The sequence below is a fragment of the Pristiophorus japonicus genome, chromosome 14 (assembly GCF_044704955.1).
Source record: "Pristiophorus japonicus isolate sPriJap1 chromosome 14, sPriJap1.hap1, whole genome shotgun sequence".
NCBI lineage: Eukaryota > Metazoa > Chordata > Chondrichthyes > Pristiophoridae > Pristiophorus > Pristiophorus japonicus.
Window position 1 is genome coordinate 176,017,688 of NC_091990.1, and position 20,788 is coordinate 176,038,475.

The following is a 20,788-nucleotide window of genomic DNA, read 5'->3' on the forward strand; positions in this document are numbered from 1 at the left end:
AGTAGTGGTGAATGGTTGTTTTTCAGACTGGAGGAAGATAAGCAGCGGTGTTCCCAAGAGTACTGGGACCACTGCTTTTCTTGATATATATTAATGACTTAGACTTGGATGTACAGGGCACAATTTCAAAATTTGCAGATGATACAAAACTTGGAAGTATAGTGAACAGTGAGAAGGATAGTGATAGACTTCAAGAAGACATAGACAGGCTGGTGGAATGGCGGACATGTGGCAGATGAAATTTAATACAGAAAAGTGCGAAGTGATACCTTTTGGTCGGAAGAACAAGGAGAGGCAATATAAACTGAAGGGTACAATCCTGAAGCGGGTGCATGAACAGAGAGACCTGGGGGTATGTGTGCACAACTCGTTGAAGGTGGCTGGGCAGGTTGAGAAAGTGGTTAAAAAGCATACAGGATCCTGGGATTCATAAATAGAGGCATAAAGTACAAAAGCAAGGAAGTTATGATAAACCTGTATAGAACACTGGCTCTGCCTCAACTGGAGTATTGTGTCCAATTCTGGGCACCGCAGTTTAGGAAGGATGTGAAGGCCTTCGAGAAGGTGCAGAAAAGATTTGCACAGCAAACGAGAATGGTTCCAGGGGAGAGGGTCTTCAGTTACATGGATAGACTGGAGAAGCTGAGGTTGAGAGGAGATCTGATAGCGGTGTTCAAAATCACGAGGGGTCTAAACAGAGAAGATAGAGAGAAACTGTTCCCAAGGGCAGAGGACACAGATTTAAGGTGATTGGCAGAAGAACCAAAGGCAACATGAGGAAAAACATTTTTTAAGCAGTGAGTGGTTAGGATCTGGAATTCACTGAAAGGGTGGTGGAGGCAGATTCAATTATGGCTTTCAAAAGGGAATTGAATAAGTATCTGAAGAAAAAAAATTGCAAGGCAACGGGGAAAGGGCAGGGGAGTGGGACTAGCTGAAGGGCTCTTGTAGAGCCGGCACAGGCTCGACGGGCTGAATGGCCTCCTTCTGTGCTGTAACCATTCTAAGATTCTATAAAGTTCCGTGAAATTGCTCTCATCAAAAACCAACAGAATTTCAGGCACATATGTTCTCGTCAGCTTGATTCAGTCGGTGGCAGACTTACTTCTGAAACAGACGTTTGTACATGCAAACACCATTTCAGGGCTTGAGCGAGGTACCTATTAATGAATGTCCAGACTAACTGTCTCTGGTAGCATTGGCAGTGGGAGGAATGTTGGCCAGCCGACTGGGAGAACTCTCTGCTCTTCTTCTAATAGTGCATTGGGATCTTTTACATCCACATTAATCTGGCCATTCATTCATTTGCTATTCATGGGACCTTGTTGTGCAAAACTTGGCTGACATGATTACCTACATAACAGCAGTGACTCCATTTCAAAAGTAATTAATCAGTTTTAACATACCTTGGGACACCCTGAGTATGTAAAAGAGGCTATATAAGTGTTAGTTCATTTTACTTTCTTTCTCAGATTCTTTTAAGCTATCATTGGTTAATTTGTAAAGCCAATGTGGCAAGTAGTGAAAGCTGTTTTTAAGTCTGGTAGAGTATAGCTATTACAGCTACAGCTGCCAAATATGACTCTACTTTGGACTCATTCCCATTACTAGCTATCAGCTAGTATTTCACAGTTGGACTATTTTAGTTTTCACTGTGATGATAACTTGCACCCAACAATGAATAATTAATAATTTTATAACACAAGTGTTCAATTTATTTTCTATTCTCCTGTATACACAGGAAATAATTTCTATAATTTCTCCTGTGGTATTGCACATACAATGTCAAAGAATATTATATCTCTCTCTCTTCCTGCCTCTGGTGTTTTGTGCTGCTCTTTCTCTCTTCTTGTCCGCTGCTTCTGTCTCTTACTTCTCTTCCCTTCCACTTCTCTTTTCCTGACTCTTTTTGCTTCTCTCTTTGTCCTCCACTGCTTCTTTGTCTTTTCCTTTACTTTCTGTCCCGGTGGGAGCCACCATTTACTGCAAGCTATATCTTGGATGGGGTTGCAGAAATATGGAGCGTATAGCATCTCTCCAGGCTGTCACTCAATCACTGGTTCCTCCTCCGCACCCTCACTTCCATTGCTTACCTTACCCCTTTCACCTTCTCATTAGCTTCTCCCTTTCCTTTCACCTCTTCACTTTCATCTCGACCCCTAGCTCTGCCCTTTGAGCTATCTACTCAACCGTTATATCTTACCACCATCTTGCTCCACTTTCACTCTCCCAACAACTACCCCATCTTCAACTTGCTTCCCCAAATGGCAGGGAGAAAGAAGCTCCCTCACACTCAACCTTTCCCCCTCTCCTTTCATGCTCCCTTCCTATCTGTTTTCCTCAAAGAATCATTTTTGCTTTCTGTTATGCTCATAATAAAAGGTGAAACTGAGTACTGTGTACAATGAGCAAGTGTGACATTAGCTCCTTTAATGCGACTCCAGAGTATAGGTACCTCGTGGGTGGCCTGCTTATATACCATGCTCCTAAGGGATGCTGGGATCCCTTGGGACTCCAACAGGTAGGCCCTCTGGTGGTAGTGTAATACAGGTTACAAGAGTTAAATACATAACACTTTCATAATTCAACTTATTTTTATTTTTTTTAATTCAAATTAGAATGAGGAAAGACCAATGATGGCACCTGGAACCTGCCTTGTGTGTGGCTCAGGTACCTGATCAACTGGGAGAGCAAGAAACTAGAAACTTCTTAGAACGTGTGAAAACGGCAAAACAAGGATGGATATAGTTGCAAAAGCAAAACACTGCGGGTGCTGGAACTTGGAATAAAAACAGAAAATGCTGGAAATCTCAGCGGGTCAGGCGAGGAAGCAGAGTTAACGTTTCGGGTCAACGACCCTGCGTCAGAACTGGAGAGTGTTCGGAAAGAACAGATTCTTAATGAGCACTGAAAGGGGGAGGGGAAGAAATGGATATAGTTGAATGAATTATACTGAAGAGTGACCCAAATATCTGCAAGAAAATAAGTTATTTCTTGGTATTACAACATTTGGAGCAGGGACTCCAAAACAGTGAGTTTTGTTCTGAGCCGGTGCTCAGGTTTCTTTTTGATATATTTTTCAGCTTGGAGATGAGATTGTTCGGATAAATGGCTACTCAATAGTATCTTGTACGCACGAGGAGGTGATAAACCTTATCCGTACCAAAAAGACTGTCTCTCTGAAAGTCAGACGTAAGTGTGTATATTTTATAATCTGGCTGATTCAGTTACAGCATAGCATAAAATCAGGTCTTGTAATGTTTGTATGACGTGTACCTGGGTATGCAACATTTAAATATCAGCTCCTGATCAGTTTGCAATTACAAAACCTATACCAAGCTGATAAATTCATAGTGCACCATTTTGCTGAAATTATTTTTTTTTAATTTGGTAGGTCATGTTTGTTGAGATATTATGCCAACCTTCTTTATTGCCACTCAATAATATTCTAAGAGTAGTGTGATGTGAATGTACACCCAGTTAGTCACGTGATGGGTTCTTGATTTCAAATGTGCCCCTGTGCAGTTGTTAAATGGAAGCCATGCAATTTCCCATAAAAAGAAAACTACAGGAACAACAGTTCTGTTAAAACCGCAGGTCCTATATTTCCAATACAGTCCTCTTATTTCTTGTATGGATGTTGTTCTTCTAACACCATCCTCTTCCTTTCTATTGCTGAAAAACCAAAAAAAGGATGGGGAACAGCATACAGGCAACTCTCGATTATCCGGGTCCCTTGGGGATTGGACTATGCCGGGTAAACGATTTCTCCGTTAGAACGATTAACATTATAAAGTTAAAACCCGATGCCTTCCCCGGCCGAAATTTTAAATCCTGTTACAACGGTTTCTCGTTGGATCCGTGTGCGGATAATCGCGAGTTGCCTGTATTAGGTAAAATATATCTATGAGTTAGAGTATTCCATCAGTTCTAATATTTCCTTGTAAGTACCAGGAACTTGTTACTGGTGACAGTTTAGGAAACACTAATCATATCTTTGTTTTTTCAGATGTGGGGATGATTCCTGTCAAAAGGTGAGAGCATGCTTTTTTGCAAAACTAAAGTCAGTCATGATCTTATTGAATGGTGGAGCAAGTTTGAGGGGCCAAATGGTCTACTCCTGCTCCTATTTCTTATGTTCTTATGTAAAATGTCTTTTGAATATCAGTGTACAGTGGATAGATAAACATATTTAAATTGACTTGCTACGCTGAATAATCACTTAAACTATTAATACAAAAGCAAAATACTGCGGATGCTGGAAATGTGAAATAAAAACAGAAATTGTTGGCAATACATGTTCCAGTTCTGGCAAAGGGTCATCAACCTGAAACAGGTGGAATTTTCATTATCGGTGCAGGTGGTCAGCATGACGGGTCAGGGTCCCGTTCTTTCCATCCCTCTCCTTAGAGCGACTCTCCCTTAATGGCGCCTATTAAGGCAGGCCTGCGCGTTTCCCAGCCCTATTAAATGGCGTGGGTCTGATGACATCATCGAAGACTCATCTCCAGCGGTGATATGTAAAGGAGCCTTGGCCAGATTTCATTTGAAGGTTCATCTAGGAGTGTGTAGGCAGTACATTTCACCATCTGCTTACTGCTCAGCCTTGCACACAGAGGCAGAGGGCTGCACCCAGGTTTTCTGGTGACTCCCTACATATTCTTGTGGAGGGAGTCAGTGCACGCATGGAGGAGTTCTTCCCTGCTGGTGGGTGGCAGAGACCTTCCCTAGAGACTAAAAGAGCCTGGCTGGAGATAGCAAGAGGAGGTCAACAGCCGGGATGTGGTCAGGAGGACTTGGGTGCAGTGCCAGAAAAGTTTCAATGATCTCATGAGATCAGGAAAGGTGAGTGCAAAGCCACACTCAACTTCATCCGGCTGTGCCTCTCATCACATCCCCATCACTCTGCCCTCCCAAGCCTGCTCCTGCACATCATTCCTCACACCAACATACTTTGCACATCTACCCATCCCTCTCTTTCTATCTACGTACTCACATCCCCATCTGACTAACCACCCCTCACACTCATCTTCATCCTAATGCAATCATACCAACTGACAACACACAAGATTGGCACTTTGGCATTGGCATCACACTCACTCATAGACACTCTCTAAAGATTTAACCCACACATTTCTTACACCCATGCCACCACTCTCACTCAAACTTCTCTTCTTTCCCTCCTTGCAGGAGAAGAGAGCCCACAATAACAGGGAAAGGGAGAGAACCGGAGGTGGTCTTCCATCATTCGCCACGTTGACTCCAGCAGAGCAGGTCGCCCAGGAGGTCTCCGGAGTTGCAGAGCAGCTGGTGGTGGCAGACAATGAGAGGGTGACAGAATTACATCCCACACAGCCACATGGCATGCAACAGTTACTCATATGGGGACTGATGTCAGCAGCCAGTGAATGTTCATCATGTGCATAATGGTATCATGACCCATTTTTGATATTACATTTTGAAATCTTTTCTTTATTCTCCCACAGAGCACCCACGCGCGACCCCCCCACCCCCCGCCGCCTCTGTCAAGGAGGTAGAGGAAGATTACTCCTCAGAGAAGCCTCCAGACATAAGCTCACCCAGCTCCAGTGCAGACACGCACTCCTCGGTGGGTCCTACTCGAGGTATAGTAGTGTTATCACTTGGTGTCTCACAATTCACAAGTGACCAAGAGGAGATGGTGTAGACAGGGACAGCAGTGGAGACGCTTTGGCGGAGGGCGCAGGGCGCTCCAAGCTCTGCTCAGCCGCATGCAGACGCTAAGCCTCAGAGGCCATCGAGAAAGAGGGCAATTGTGGAGGTGCAGGAGCCCCTGACCAGTTTTGCGACCGCGATGTCTGCAAATGTGCTGAGAATAGAGGAGTCCATCTCCAACAAAAGTAGAAGCGTTTCCCAGGCGATGGCGACTGTAGGCTCTTCCATGGAGCTAATGTGCCACTCACATGAGCACCTACTACCTATGGAGAACAGATGGCAGAGGCTCATCGCCCTCGTCTCTAGGAGGGATGACAATGTAGACATGGGCCCTCATGATCCCACTGCTGTGCAGCAAGGTGCTCTCCAGTTCCTTGCGAGCAAGGAAGTGTGGGTGGCCCATGAGAGGACACATGAAAGTGGGGGTTCCTCTCAAAGAGCTCACACTTCTCCCTCATTGGCTCCCCCTCAGTCAGAGCCCCAGAAGCCTCCTCGGATCACGATGGCCAAGTCTACCCCTGCTCAGTTGCAGGAGGAGCAGACTTTGGCACATCGATCAGAGGGTCCAAAAACGAATGGGTGCCTGCCAAAATTGTCTTTGCAGTCGCAGCAGGGACATGAGCAGGCTAGCTCTACCTCTGCTGAAACCACAGGGATTGCACATTGTAGAAGCAGGCATAAGCGAAAGAATACACAGAAGTAGATGTACAAGGGTAAGTACATGGGTGCTTTAAGAAGTGTGTCTGTAAAGGTTCTGTTACTGTGATGTCACATATAAAACTAGTTATTTTCACCACTTTCTGGTCATGCCCAATTTTGTCTGCTACTTTGGAAATTGCTTAGTGAGTGGGATTAAATGGTGAGATGTAACTTTACCTCCAACAGTGGGGGTCAGTGTGAAAGGAATGGCTTGGCCATTGTAGGGATGCTTTATGGTGTTTCTGGCGGGGCGGTGGGAGGGGGGAGTGGGGTGCAGGGCGAACCTGCCACAGCATGTGCCAACCATATGGGTGCAATTCAGGAATTTAAGTCAATGTGGCCATGATGAGGCCACCACCGACCAAACGTCTCCTCACCGGGCTCGAGGGTCGGCCAGCAGAATCACTCGCTCGCCCGGACACAGGGGCTCGAGGGTCGGCCAGCAGAATCACTCGCTCGCCCGGACACAGGGGCTCGAGGGTCGGCCAGCAGAATCACTCGCTCGCCCGGACACAGGGGCTCGGGGCTTGGCTTCAAAAGAAGCCCGGGGGGGAGGGGGGGGGGGTGTGGTGGGGTGGAAGTCCAACTGAAGGGATGAGAACACTTAGACAAACAGCAGCTTCAAAAGAAGCCCCGGGGGTGGAGGACGGCGAGCCCCTGTGTCCGGGCGAGGGAGTGATTCTGCCGGCCAAGCCTCGAGCCCCTGTGTCCGGGCGAGGGAGTGATTCTGCCGGCCAAGCCTCGAGCCCCTGTGTCCGGGCGAGGGAGTGATTCTGCCGGCCAAGCCTCGAGCCCCTGTGTCCGGGCGAGGGAGTGATTCTGCCGGCCGAGCCTCGAGCCCCTGTGTCCGGGCGAGGGAGTGATTCTGCCGGCCAAGCCTCGAGCCCCTGTGTCCGGGCGAGGGAGTGATTCTGCCGGCCGAGCCTCGAGCCCCTGTGTCCGGGCGAGGGAGTGATTCTGCCAGCCAAGCCTCGAGCCCCTGTGTCCGGGCGAGCGAGTGATTCTGCCGGCCAAGCCTCGAGCCCCTGTGTCCGGGCGAGGGAGTGATTCTGCCGGCCAAGCCTCGAGCCCCTGTGTCCGGGCGAGGGAGTGATTCTGCCGGCCGAGCCTCGAGCCCCTGTGTCCGGGCGAGGGAGTGATTCTGCCGGCCAAGCCTCGAGCCCCTGTGTCCGGGCGAGGGAGTGATTCTGCCGGCCGAGCCTCGAGCCCCTGTGTCCGGGCGAGGGAGTGATTCTGCCAGCCAAGCCTCGAGCCCCTGTGTCCGGGCGAGCGAGTGATTCTGCCGGCCAAGCCTCGAGCCCCTGTGTCCGGGCGAGGGAGTGATTCTGCCGGCCAAGCCTCGAGCCCCTGTGTCCGGGCGAGGGAGTGATTCTGCCGGCCAAGCCTCGAGCCCCTGTGTCCGGGCGAGGGAGTGATTCTGCCGGCCAAGCCTCGAGCCCCTGTGTCCGGGCGAGGGAGTGATTCTGCCGGCCAAGCCTCGAGCCCCTGTGTCCGGGCGAGGGAGTGATTCTGCCGGCCAAGCCTCGAGCCCCTGTGTCCGGGCGAGGGAGTGATTCTGCCGGCCAAGCCTCGAGCCCCTGTGTCCGGGCGAGGGAGTGATTCTGCCGGCCAAGCCTCGAGCCCCTGTGTCCGGGCGAGCGAGTGATTCTGCCGGCCAAGCCTCGAGCCCCTGTGTCCGGGCGAGGGAGTGATTCTGCCGACCAAGCCTCGAGCCCCTGTGTCCGGGCGAGCGAGTGATTCTGCCGGCCAAGCCTCGAGCCCCTGTGTCCGGGCGAGGGAGTGATTCTGCCGGCCAAGCCTCGAGCCCCTGTGTCCGGGCGAGCGAGTGATTCTGCCGGCCAAGCAACGAGCCCCTGTGTCCGGGCGAGGGAGTGATTCTGCCGGCCAAGCCTCGAGCCCCTGTGTCCGGGCGAGGGAGTGATTCTGCCGGCCAAGCCTCGAGCCCCTGTGTCCGGGCGAGCGAGTGATTCTGCCGGCCAAGCCTCGAGCCCCTGTGTCCGGGCGAGGGAGTGATTCTGCCGGCCAAGCCTCGAGCCCCTGCGTCCGGGCGAGGGAGTGATTCTGCGGGCCGAGCCTCGAGCCCCTGTGTCCGGGCGAGGGAGTGATTCTGCCGGTCAAGCCTCGAGCCCCTGTGTCCGGGCGAGCGAGTGATTCTGCCGGCCAAGCCTCGAGCCCCTGTGTCCGGGCGAGGGAGTGATTCTGCGGGCCGAGCCTCGAGCCCCTGTGTCCGGGCGAGGGAGTGATTCTGCCGGCCAAGCCTCGAGCCCCTGTGTCCGGGCGAGGGAGTGATTCTGCCGGCCAAGCCTCGAGCCCCTGTGTCCGGGCGAGGGAGTGATTCTGCCGGCCAAGCCTCGAGCCCCTGTGTCCGGGCGAGCGAGTGATTCTGCCGGCCGAGCCTCGAGCCCCTGCGTCCGGGCGAGGGAGTGATTCTGCGGGCCGAGCCTCGAGCCCCTGTGTCCGGGCGAGGGAGTGATTCTGCGGGCCGAGCCTCGAGCCCCTGTGAGGAGACCTTCGGTCGGTGGTGAGGTGGCACTTTGAAAAAAATCTAAAATTAAAGAATTGCATTAGACTTCGTTGCCCCAAATGTTTCATTGAATGCCTAGCTTTCCATTCTAAACAAGCCTATTGCGCATGCGCAGACCAGGATGTGGTCTATACTAGGGCGTCAACCTTGGGGAGAGAGAGAGGAGAGAAGGTGTGTGAGCTTTGTCCCGCTGTTTTGAGCTTTTTGTAAAGTTACAATTTAATAATGGGGGCAATATTGACAATGCCATGCCTCGTGCAAGCCCTCTGCATGATGGTGCTGCGGAGGAGACGATTGATTCAACGTCATCGCATGAGGAACCTCAGAGCACGTAGGATGATAGGCAGGAGGCCTTACCCACATCGGGTATATCGAGATAGGCGTTCATACCTGCACCTGAGTGATGCAGACTGTGTGAGAAGGCTGTGTTTCTGCAAAGAAGTTGTAACCAAGATCTGTGAGTTAGTAAAAGCAGACCTGCACCCTAGAAGTGTCAGGAGGACTGCTTTGTCAGTTGACGTGAAGGTTACAGCTGTACTTTCATTTTATGCATCTGGATCATTCCAGGCCACAACTGAGGATGTGTGTGCCATTTCTCAACATGCATCACATATCTGTGTTCGGCAGGTGACTGCTGCACTATATGCCCGGAGGAATGACGACATACAGTTCCCTTTAACCGCCCGGGCAATGCGTGACAGGGCTGTGGGATTCTCCAAGATTGCTGGCTTCCCAAAGATATAGGGCTGCATTGATTGTACCCACATTGCCTTGCGAGCAGCTTTGGAGGATTCTGAGATGTACAGGAACAGAAAAGGCTTCACTCTGTTAATGTGCAGCTCATATGTGACGACATGCATTGCATCATGCCAGTTGATGCGAGATACCCTGGGAGTACCCGTGATGTGTTCATCCTATGCGAGAGCGCTATATCTGTCATGTTTCAGCAGCAGCCAGAAGGGCAGAGCTGGCTACTGGGAGACAAAGGGTACGGCCTCGCCACCTGGCTCATGACACCACTACTTGTAACCCAGACGGAAGCTGACTGGGAATACAACATGTCGCACATTGTGACACGCAGCATAATAGAGAGGACCATTGGCATCTTGAAACAGCGTTTCCGATGCCTGGACCATTCTGGACGCTACTTACAATACTCCCCTGAGATTGTCGGTCAGTTCACTGTTGTGTGCTGCATGCTGCATAACTTAGCCATCATGAGGCAGCAGCAGCTGGTAGTAGAAGACCCACCTGAGGTGAGAGTGGCAGATGATGAGGAGGAAGATGCAGATGATGAGGAGGAGGAAGCCATGCAACTACCTGAACCCAGGGCATGATGGCGGAGGAGGGCGGGCCGTCGTGCCCCTTTAACGATTGCTCGAGCCTTGCGCCAGCAGCTCATCCGTGAACACTTTGCTGCCTGAAGGCTCAGCGCAACTATTCCACATGGAGCATGTTTACTGTTTGGACCTGTTCCGTAATGTTGTGTTGTGTTAATGGAACAAATAATGGAAATGATTCAGTTATACTTTAAAATATAGTTTATTCAAAATTTAACAAACACTTGTTTGTACTTAACTGTAATAAAAATATTCTTGTATCAAACGTTAAAGTTTCCAGTTAAGATCACTTACAAACTTTAAGATCACTTACAAACTTTTAAACTTGTAAATTTGCAACACTTACAAAAAATGTTTACATTGAGAACAGTTACAACAGTAACAATAATAATAACAAAAACAGCAGCAGCAAAGAAAGGCTGCACCCATCTCTCTTCCACCTTATTCTAATGCCGCCCGCTGCGTTTGGTCTTGGTGACTCCACCCCTGCCCGCAGGCGGTGGCGCGGTGTTTCTCGGGTTGGTACCAAGCTTATTCTTTCGAGCATCCCGGGTAATGCGTACTTCTTGATGGGGGCGTGGGCAGACGGTAATGTGGAAAGCCTGGCTTGGGCCTCTTCAGAGGTTGGTCTGGGGATTGGAGTGGGAGTGGCAGTTGATTCCGTCAATGGCCGCGGGGGCATGTTCCCTTATTGCAGCAGCTAACTCTGACATTCCCTCCCTCATGTTCACAGACAGTGTATCAGCTACCTGCAACATTCCCTCCCTCATGTTCACAGACAGTGTATCAGCTACCTGCAACATTCCCTCCCTCATGTTCACAGACAGTGTATCAGCTACCTGCAACATTCCCTCCCTCATGTTCACCGACAGTGTATCAACTACCTGCGACATTCCCTCCCTAATGTGCCCGGACAGTGTTCCCATTTCTTGTGAGAGTGTTGTTACTTCTCCTGACAGTCCCGATACCTCATCACCCACCCCACTGATGGTGTCCAGGAGTGATCGCGTAAGGTCAATGCTCTCCGCACTCATTGCCATCATCTGAACCACATCTGTTAGATCCTGCACCTCAGGAGAGCGCTGTCGAGCTCTACTTCCCCTCCTCACCCTGGGTATGGCTTGCTGCATCCCTCTGGGACCCCCAGCCTCGGACAGTAGGGCTCTGGGTGTGGCTCGCTTCATCCCACTGGGATCCGCTGCCTCGGATGGTGGGTCCTGGGTGTGGCTCGCTGCATCCCACTGGAACCGGCAGCCTTGGACTGTGCAAAACCATGGAATGTCCCATCACTCGTACCACTCAGGAAAGGGGCTGGCACCTCGATGGACGGCACCTGCACCTCCTCCAGAGTGAGTACAAGAGTGGGGGCTTCATCCTCCTCCTGTCCCTCCATCTCCCCCTCACCCCCATGCTCTTGGTCTGGAAGGTGAGATTGGAAGACGTTCTCCTCTTCAGGCTCGTACTTGTCTGAATCTTCTTCAGCATCGTCAAAGTTGGCATCAAGTTCTGCAAAATATAACAGAACAGACAAATGGTTAGCAGCTGAGGAGGGGTCAGGGTGGCATGAGTGGGCTCACACAGCGCAGGCAGCAGGTCATTTGAAGGACCACGATGAATGATAGCACATTGAATCAACTGAAGCGTAGCTCACGGAGACATCCTCATGAACCGAAGAATGGCTAGCCCGCGCAGTACTTGACTTTTAGGAAAGCCAGAATGTGGAATTTGCAGAACTTATCCTTTCCCTCGAGTGTGTGCAGTGGTGGTTGCTTTTCTCCATCAAAGCAGCGACCCTGACAGACATGTATAGGATTGGTGTCCTCTGGGAGGGTTGCCCTGGAATATGCAACAGGACAATCCTCCTCGAAATCACATTATGCAGCAGCAACTCTAGTTTACCAGCCACAAAACGGGATCAGGTGATATGGTACTCTGTCACTTGCTCACAGACTATGTTTCTGCCTCCAAGTGGGTGTCCTATCATTATATTTTAACTAATACTTCTTCCTAAATCCCTTCCCTCACAAAGCTTTGGCAAAGTTTGACAAATATTTCAAATCCACATTGAAACATGATGGTGGCTGAAATAATTTTGGCTTCATTCACAGTCACTTATCTTAAGTGGCCACATTCCTCTAAATCTCAGATTTTGAGCTGTCCCTCTAAACCACTGCTTGTGCTGGGGTATTTTAATATTTATTCAAGTGACCTGATCTTTCAAAGATGAATGTGCTATGGGCTAACTTGACCCTGGCAGCCATCCATTCCTCGCAGATTTTGCTGACATTACAAAATTGTGGTTAAGATATTTATTTATAAGAACTGAAACCTGAGATTATACCCTTCAAAATATTCCCTGATATCCTGTTTACTGCTTTTACTTTTTGTAACGGTTTCATTTTTTTGAATTGAAATTATCACCGTCCTTCGTGTCTTTGATGTGTGATGCTCCCACAAAAAGTTTTATAATGATGATAAACTTTCTGTAGTTTGATAAAGGAATTAACCAGTGGCTGATTGCCAGTTACACCACACTGAAGGTAAGAAATAAGGAAATCTGAAACTAAGATTATTTCTGGGTGGAGCAGTTCTCTGATTCTTACCAGTTCGGATTTTGAAATGTTTCCTTCAATCACTGATAAGTTGACAAGACACCCAGTTGACAAGTCTCTCAGTTTCTGATAAGTCAAAAGGAGAGCAATGCCTTAGGCTATTCAAACACTGATGTGACAGCACACCACCACTGACTTTTCCTTCAGCCACTGATCAGTTGACATGACAACAGTGACTTATGCTCGAAAGGCACAGCAGGCAGATGTTAATGACATTTCATTTTTTTTCTCTTTAGTTCTTCTGAGGACACTTTGAAATGGCAGTTTGTGGACCAGTTTGTGTCAGACGCTGGTGTAAGTTGTAACATTTTTTTATTAATTGATTTCACGCCCCCCTTTCCATTTGTGGTCATTGACACCTCTTGCAAACCCTTCTCTGGTAACTGTCTGCAAATATGTTTCTACTTTAAATTTAAATTAGTTTCACTTTTAATATGTTAAAATAGAACCATCCCCGTTTTAACAAATGTGAGTGTCATTCTGACAAGCCAGTGATAGCTTCAGTGGTGAGATGTTGAAAGTTGCTACCTGAAAATACGTCAAGGATTTTGTTATGTATGAATAAAGAGTCTGACTGGATACTGTGAGCTCAAAGTAAAGTGTGACCTTAGTCTTTCATTGCAGGTCTCCAGAGTGCCTCTTCAACCTGTGAGGCCTTCTTAAGTACCTGTGCTCCCAAGGGATTGTGGGATCCCTTGGGACTCCAGGGGATGAGCCCTGTGGTGGCTGTACAGAGTAAATACAAGTTTACATATGTAACAGACTTTTGAGCAAGTGTTTCTCTATTTGAAGCAGAAAATGAACTGACAATGGATTGAGTAATTTACATACATCATCATCATAGGCAGTCACTCGGAATCGAGGAAGACTTGCTTCCACTCCTGAAGTTAGTCCTTAGGTGGCTGAACAGTCCAATACGAGAGCCACAGTCCCTGTCACAGGTGGGTCAGATAGTCGTTGAGGGAAGGGGAGGGTGGGACTGGTTTGCCGCACGCTCTTTCCGCTGCCTGCACTTGATTTCTGCATGCTCCCGGCGTTTGACATACATACACCTGGTGGCCCTTTTTCAAGGACAAAGATTCTTCTTTTTCAGAGAAACTGTCATGCTATGAAAGGAGATTTATATTCTATTAAATTAGTGTATAACCCGAAGAGTTACAAAGGGTAATGCATTTACAATTATCATTGCTCCTTAGACACCCATTTACATGTTCATGCTTTACAGTGGTATGGTGGGAGCAGGCATTTTGTGCGGTAACCCACTTTCAGTGAAATTATGGGCCCAAGTTTCCACATGATTTGCGCCTGATTTTTAGAGCAACTGGTGGAGAACGGACTATCTTAGAAATCGCAATTCTCCACATTTTTTTTTCTGCAGTTCCAGTCAGGTAGAACAGTTCTACTTTGGAACAGAATTTTTTCTTCAAAAGGGGGCGTGTCCGGCCACTGACGCCTGATTTGAAAGTTTCCACAATGAAAACATACTCCAAACTAAAGTAGAATGGAGCAAGTGAAGATTTTTGTAGAACTGAAAAAACCTGTCCTACACATTAAAAAATCAGGCGCAGGTTACAAATTAGGCGTCCAGAACGAGGGGGGGTGGGGAAGGGAAGTCATTAAATTCTATAATAAATCCTTATTTATACTTATACAAATATTATACAAATAAATCCAACCTGAATAAACATTTATAAGCAAAGAAAAGATTAAATAAACCATCTTCCTACCTGTGTGAAAGTGCTTCAGCCAAGGAGAATTCTGCAGCCGTTCGTGCCGCTGAGCGGGAGGGGGGGGAGGAGAAAGCGGCTTGTTGCCGCGCAGGGCAGGGGAGGGAGGGGAAGGAGACAGCGGCTTGTTGCCGTGGAGGGAGGGGAGGGAGGGGAAGGAGACAGCGGCTTGTTGCTGCGCAGGGCAGGGGAGGGAGGGGAAGGAGACAGCGGCTTGTTGCCGTGGAGGGATGGGAGGGAGGGGAAGGAGACAGTGAGAAGGGTAGCCTCAGTGCTGATGGCAATGTGATTTTATTAAAAAATGTTCAAAAATTAAACAGCTGCAAAGAACTACAAAAATGGCCGAGTGCCAATGTTTTTTTCACACTGAGCATGCGCGAACGCTCCAACGCGCACGCGCAGCGTTGCCGGCAGGAAAAAAACTAATTTAAATAGTACCCGCCCCCTCCCACTTACAAAATCGGCGCGAGTGTAGGCTCCGCCCCCCTGGGCGCCGCGCCAAACAGACAAGGAGCTGCAAAGCGCTCGAGAATAGTGCGTTTTTTTTCTGGCGCCGTTTTAGGCGCGAAAAACGGGCGCCCAGCTCGGGGGGGCGCCCGCTTTTTATCCTGTGGAAACTTGGGCCCAATGAACTGAGAGTGCTTTACATGTTGCACCATTTCCTATTTTGCAGGAGAGCAACAGCATCAACAACTTTCACTTGTGTAGCACCTCTAATGTAGTAAAAAGAGAGGCTTGCATTTATATAGAGCCTTTCATGACTTCAGGACGCCCCAAGCGCTTTGCAGCTTTTGAAATGTTGTCACTATAGTAATGTGGATAAGTACGCATATAGGAAAAAATGGACTCCAAATAGTTGCGGAAGAATTAGGAGGGATGACAGAAAAATAGGTTTGATGATGCTTTTAACGGTGATGATGGAAGTATCTGAAGATCAACAAAAAGGAAATACAATAGAAAATGCTTACATCCAGACTGCTTTTGACCAGTAGTTTTAAAATATCATGCAGGGGGAAGAGGAGATAACTGAGAGGCATTTTGTCAAAGTTAGGATTATGTGGCAATTCAGAGGAATACACAGCCCAGACGTTATGTATAGATGAATTCTAATGTTATTTCACTGGTATATTGTTTCCTCTCCTATTGAAAATGCAACTCAAAATCTTTGATATTATTGGAGGTTTTTTTAAACTTATTTGTGTGTGTATTCCAAACGAGGCGTTAAATTATGGCACCCTTGTAATATGAGGGAGTGCAGCGAAGGTTCACCAGGCTGATTCCCAGGATGACAGGACTGAAATGTGAAGAAAGACTGGGCTTATATTCAATGGAATTTAGAAGAATGAGAGGGGATCTCATAGAAACATATCAAATTCTGACGGCACTGGACAGGTTAGATGCAGGAAGAATGTTCCCGATGTTGGGGAAGTCCAGAACCAGGGGTCACAGTTTAAGGATAAGGGGTAAGCTAATTAGGACCGAGATGAGGAGAAACTTTTTCACTCAGAGAATTCCCCACCACAGAAATTTGTTGAGGCCAGTTCGTTAGATATATTCAAAAGGGAGTTAGGTGTGGCCCTTACGGCTAAAGGGATCAAGGGGTATGGCGAGAAAGCACGAATGGGATACTGAGGGAATGATCAGCCATGATCATATTTAATGGTGGTGCAGGCTTGAAGGGCCGAATGGCCTGCTCCTGCACCTATTTTCTATGTTTCTATGTTTCTATGAAAAAATACCAGGTAGATATATTCATTACGCACTCAGTGATATTTTAATTATTTACTGTAAATCAGAGCTCTGTTCCTGGTCGCTTTGGGGACTTGCTTAAATGCAAATGGTTGTGCACAGAATGCTACAGTGTAACGTAGTTTATGCATGCTGGTTGTCATTCTATATAACTACAGCTGACGCTGATAGTGGCAATGTGGCCTGTGTCACATTAGTCCTTGCGTGATTTCATTTTATTAATTTCCCCTTTACAGTCTTTATGCTCTTGTGTGAATTTTGGTAGTAACATTTGCAGGGCTTTTAGAAAAAATTGAAAATGCAGTCTTTGATAGTGTTGTATGTGAGTTCTCTCTCCCATACACTATAAAACAAGACATTTAAATATCTCGAGGAGACCATTGATGAGAAACTCCAACCATGTTTAGAAACTTCTACTAACTCCAAAGGAATGCACGTTGAAAGTGAAGATCTCAGCCCTCGCATATCTTATTTACACCAATATCATGAATACGGATCTGATCAAAGTCGGAATTTGTTTTTTAATTTGAGTTTGTTCCCAATCTTGTTTGTTGTAGGATGGGAAGTTCAGTGTAGCTGGCCTGGCTTCACTGGGAAGCAAAGAAATAAAAGAAAAGAAGGTGTTTATCAGCTTAGTTGGTGTAAAAGGAATGGGATGCAGGTAAAATTGCTTTTGTCAATTTTTCAGACAAACAATATAAAGGTTTTCTATTTAGGTTGTACTTTTCACCTTTAATATTAATTATTGAAGAACTTACTTTATTTATTTGTGAATCTTTTACACTGTACACTCTATCTCTCTCTCTCTCTCCGCTAATGTAGTATTTCCAGTGGCCCAACCCAGAAACCAGGGATCTTTATCAGCAATGTGAAACCCGGGTCTGTATCTGCAGAGGTGGGCTTAGAGGTGAGTGAGTCACGTGAACAGAAATAGAGATTTGCTATTACCTGTAGCTCTCTTATCTGACAATAAGCTACTATGTCTAAAACTGCTTTTACTTTGGCACTACAGGAAGCAATGGACAATGTAAACTGTTACTGTTAGGAATCAACTAGAACACCACTCCATTGTGAATAAAATAATATTTGAATTGTATGTAAAATAAATGGACATTCTTGGGTGAGGTGTCGACATGACTGGAGCACCTGAGATCATTTATACCTTTTGGTTTGTAAGTAGCTAGTACAACCACCAATGTTCCTGTAACATGCCTAAGCTATCCAAATGAGTATTTGACATCTGAGGGATGTTTGCTTTTAAATATATCCCTGCCTACAATGGACAGATTTTAAATATCCAGAATTGCATGCACTATTACTACATGTTAATAGCAATTGCATATAATGGCCCAGAAATCCCGGTTTCTTCTTCCCGCGGGCGTTTGACTAAAAATAAGAGAAAAGATGCGCACCTACCTTTTGGTCGAATGCCCACCTGAAAGCCTGGACTCGAGGCCTCCTCTTCTTGCGCAACGGAGCGCGTTCACGTTGGGACATCCACAGGAGTCACATGGGCCTGGACACCCAATCACGGTAAAGTATTTTCTCATTCGTAGTAATAGGAGTTTCGTAAGTCAGAAACTCCTGTTACTATGAATATGAAACAACCCCAAACACCCAAACACTACATAAAACATTAAATGAAACACCACCTCACATAAATACACTATAGAAATCAAAGTTGATAGAAAAGTTTTTTAAAGAAAAAAAATCTGTCGATTTTAAAAAAAAGTTTTAATTATGGTTATAAATAAATGTAACGTAATGGGCAGGGTTTTAAATAATAATATGTATTTTTTAAATTTAATTTAATTATATTTTTGTGTGTTTTTAAACTCTTACGCCTGTAACAGTAGGCTATGCGCCTGCTTTTATCAGACGCAGGAGTTTTGAGGTCATTTGCTGGGCAAGATATGCGTAAATCCCGCAATCTTGCCCATCCAGATGTCCTCACTCCCGAGGTACGGAGGATCTGTCAAGCCAGAAACTTGACAGATCGGAAAAGCCGGTTTTCAGCGCATGCGCATTGTGCGCTGAAAATGGGCTTTTCCGATGCCTTCCCGGGTCCGCAGAAACTTCGTACGGGGAGGCTGCGATTTCTGGGCCAATGTATAAACTACCTGTTTACAATAATGTATGCAAATGCTATTATCATGCCATTTGGGACAGTTATATCTGGACCAGAGTATACTTCAAAGCTGTCAATGCATTATTATGGTGAACTTTATCTAGACTGACAATGACTTTATCTAGACTAACAGTGGCTTTATTTATCAATCGATGCCAACATAGAAAAATGATGCAAGGCACTTCATAGAGACGTAATCATAGAAACATAAATGCCAAGCCAAAGAAGCAGATATTAGGAGGGGTAACCAAAAAGCTTGGGCAATCTATTGTCGGTCAATCTATCCAATCAATTCTTTTACTCACACGTCTGATTTTACAAAGTATGGGCTCAATTTCCGCCACCAGTCAGCGATGAATCCGATGAATTTTTTTGAGCAATCTTGATTTTGTAATTTTCCTCAAAGTTTGTATGCTGGCGGAAACTGTCAGCGCGGAATATTTTGTATGCCAGATTTTTTAGCGCAGGTCTGGGTGAAAATTGATTTCTGCACGTTTTTGGTTGTTTTTGCCCATTTAAGCGACTTTCCCCAACACCAATTTTTTTTTAAGAACAGCGCAGAGTGGCCTTAAGTAACATAGAAACATAGAAACATAGAAAATAGGTGCAGGAGTAGGCCATTCGGCCCTTCGAGCCTGCAACACCATTCAATAAAATCATGGCTGATCATTCCCTCAGTACCCCTTTCCTGCTTTCTCTCCATACCCCTTGATACCTTTAGCCATAAGATCCATATCTAACTCCCTCTTAAAGATATCCAATGAACTGGCATCAACAGCTCTCTGCGGTAGGGAATTCCACAGGTTAAAAACTCTCTGAGTGAAGAAGTTTCTCCTCATCTCAGTCCTAAATGGCCTACCCCTTATCCTTAGACTATGTCCCCTGGTTCGGGACTTCCCCAACATCGGGAACATTCTTCCTGCATCTAACCTGTCCAGTCCGTCAGAATCTTATATGTTTCTAAACTCTCATCCTTCTAAACTCCAGTGTATAAAGGCCCAGTTGATCCAGTCCCTCCTCACATGTCAGTCCAGCCATCCCGGGAATCAGTCTGGTGAACCTTCGCTGCACTCCCTCAATAGCAAGAACATCCTTCCTCAGATTAGGAGACCAAAACTGAACACAATATTCCAGGTAAGGCCTCACCAAGGCCCTGTACAACGACAGTAAGACCTCCCTGCTCCTATACTCAAATCCCCTAGCTATGAAGGCCAACATACCATTTGCCATCTTCACCGCCTGCTGTACCTGCATGCCAACTTTCAATGACTGATGAACCATGACACCCAGGTCTCGTTGCACCTCCCCTTTTCCTAATCTGCCGCCATTCAGAAAATATTCTACCTTCGTGTTTTTGCCACCAAAGTGGATAACCTCACATTTATCCACATTATACTGCATCTGCCATGCATTTGCCCACTCATCTAATCTGTCCAAGTGACCCTGCAGCCTCTTAGTGTCCTCCTCACAGCTCACACCGCCACCCAGTTTAGTGTCATCTGCAAACTTGGAGATATTACACTCAATTCCTTCATCTAAATCATTAATGTATATTGTAAAGAGCTGGGGTCCCAGCACTGAGCCCTGCAGCACCCCACTAGTCACTGCCTGCCATTCTGAAAAGGACGAGTTTATCCCAACTCTCTGCTTCCAGTCTGCCAACCAGTTCTCTATCCACGTCAGTACATTACCCGCAATACCATGTGCTTTAATTTTGCACACCAATCTCTTGTGTGGGACCTTGTCAAAAGCCTTTTGAAAGTCCAAATACACCACATCCACTGGTTCTCCCTTGTCCACTCTACTAATTACATCCTCAAAAAATTCCAGAAGATTTATCAAGCATGATTTCCCTTCCAGAAATCCATGCTGACTTGGACCAATCCTGTCACTGCTTTCCAAATGCGCTGCTATTTCATTTTTAATAATTGATTCCAACACTTTCCCCACTACTGAAGTCAGGTTAACCGGTCTATAATTACACGTTTTCTCTCTCCCTCTTTTAAAAAGTGGTGTTACATTAGCTACCCTCCAGTCCATAGGAACTGATCCAGAGTCAATAGACTGTTGGCAAATGATCACCAATGCATCCACTATTTCTAGGGCCACTTCCTTGAGTACTCTGGGATGCAGACTGTCAGGCCCCGGGGATTTATCGGCCTTCAATCCGCTCAATTTCCCTAACACAATTTCCTGCCTAATAAGGATATCATCAGTTCCACCTTTTCACTAGACCCTCGGTCCCCTAGTACTTCCGGAAGGTTATTTGTGTCTTTCTTCGTGAAGACAGAATCAAAGTATTTGTTCAGCTGGTC

General features: G+C 46.8%; 1 protein-coding gene across 1 annotated transcript in view; it reads left to right on the forward strand.

The window, feature by feature from the left end:
- ush1c (Usher syndrome 1C) overlaps nucleotides 1–20,788 on the forward strand; it is a 319,880-nt gene that overhangs the window by 97,616 nt on the left and 201,476 nt on the right. The window contains exons 5-9 of the mRNA XM_070898764.1: nucleotides 3,084–3,192; nucleotides 4,010–4,034; nucleotides 13,106–13,163; nucleotides 16,903–17,006; nucleotides 17,168–17,252. Coding sequence (XP_070754865.1) covers nucleotides 3,084–3,192; nucleotides 4,010–4,034; nucleotides 13,106–13,163; nucleotides 16,903–17,006; nucleotides 17,168–17,252 — 381 coding nt within the window. The remainder of the gene's footprint in view (nucleotides 1–3,083; nucleotides 3,193–4,009; nucleotides 4,035–13,105; nucleotides 13,164–16,902; nucleotides 17,007–17,167; nucleotides 17,253–20,788) is intronic.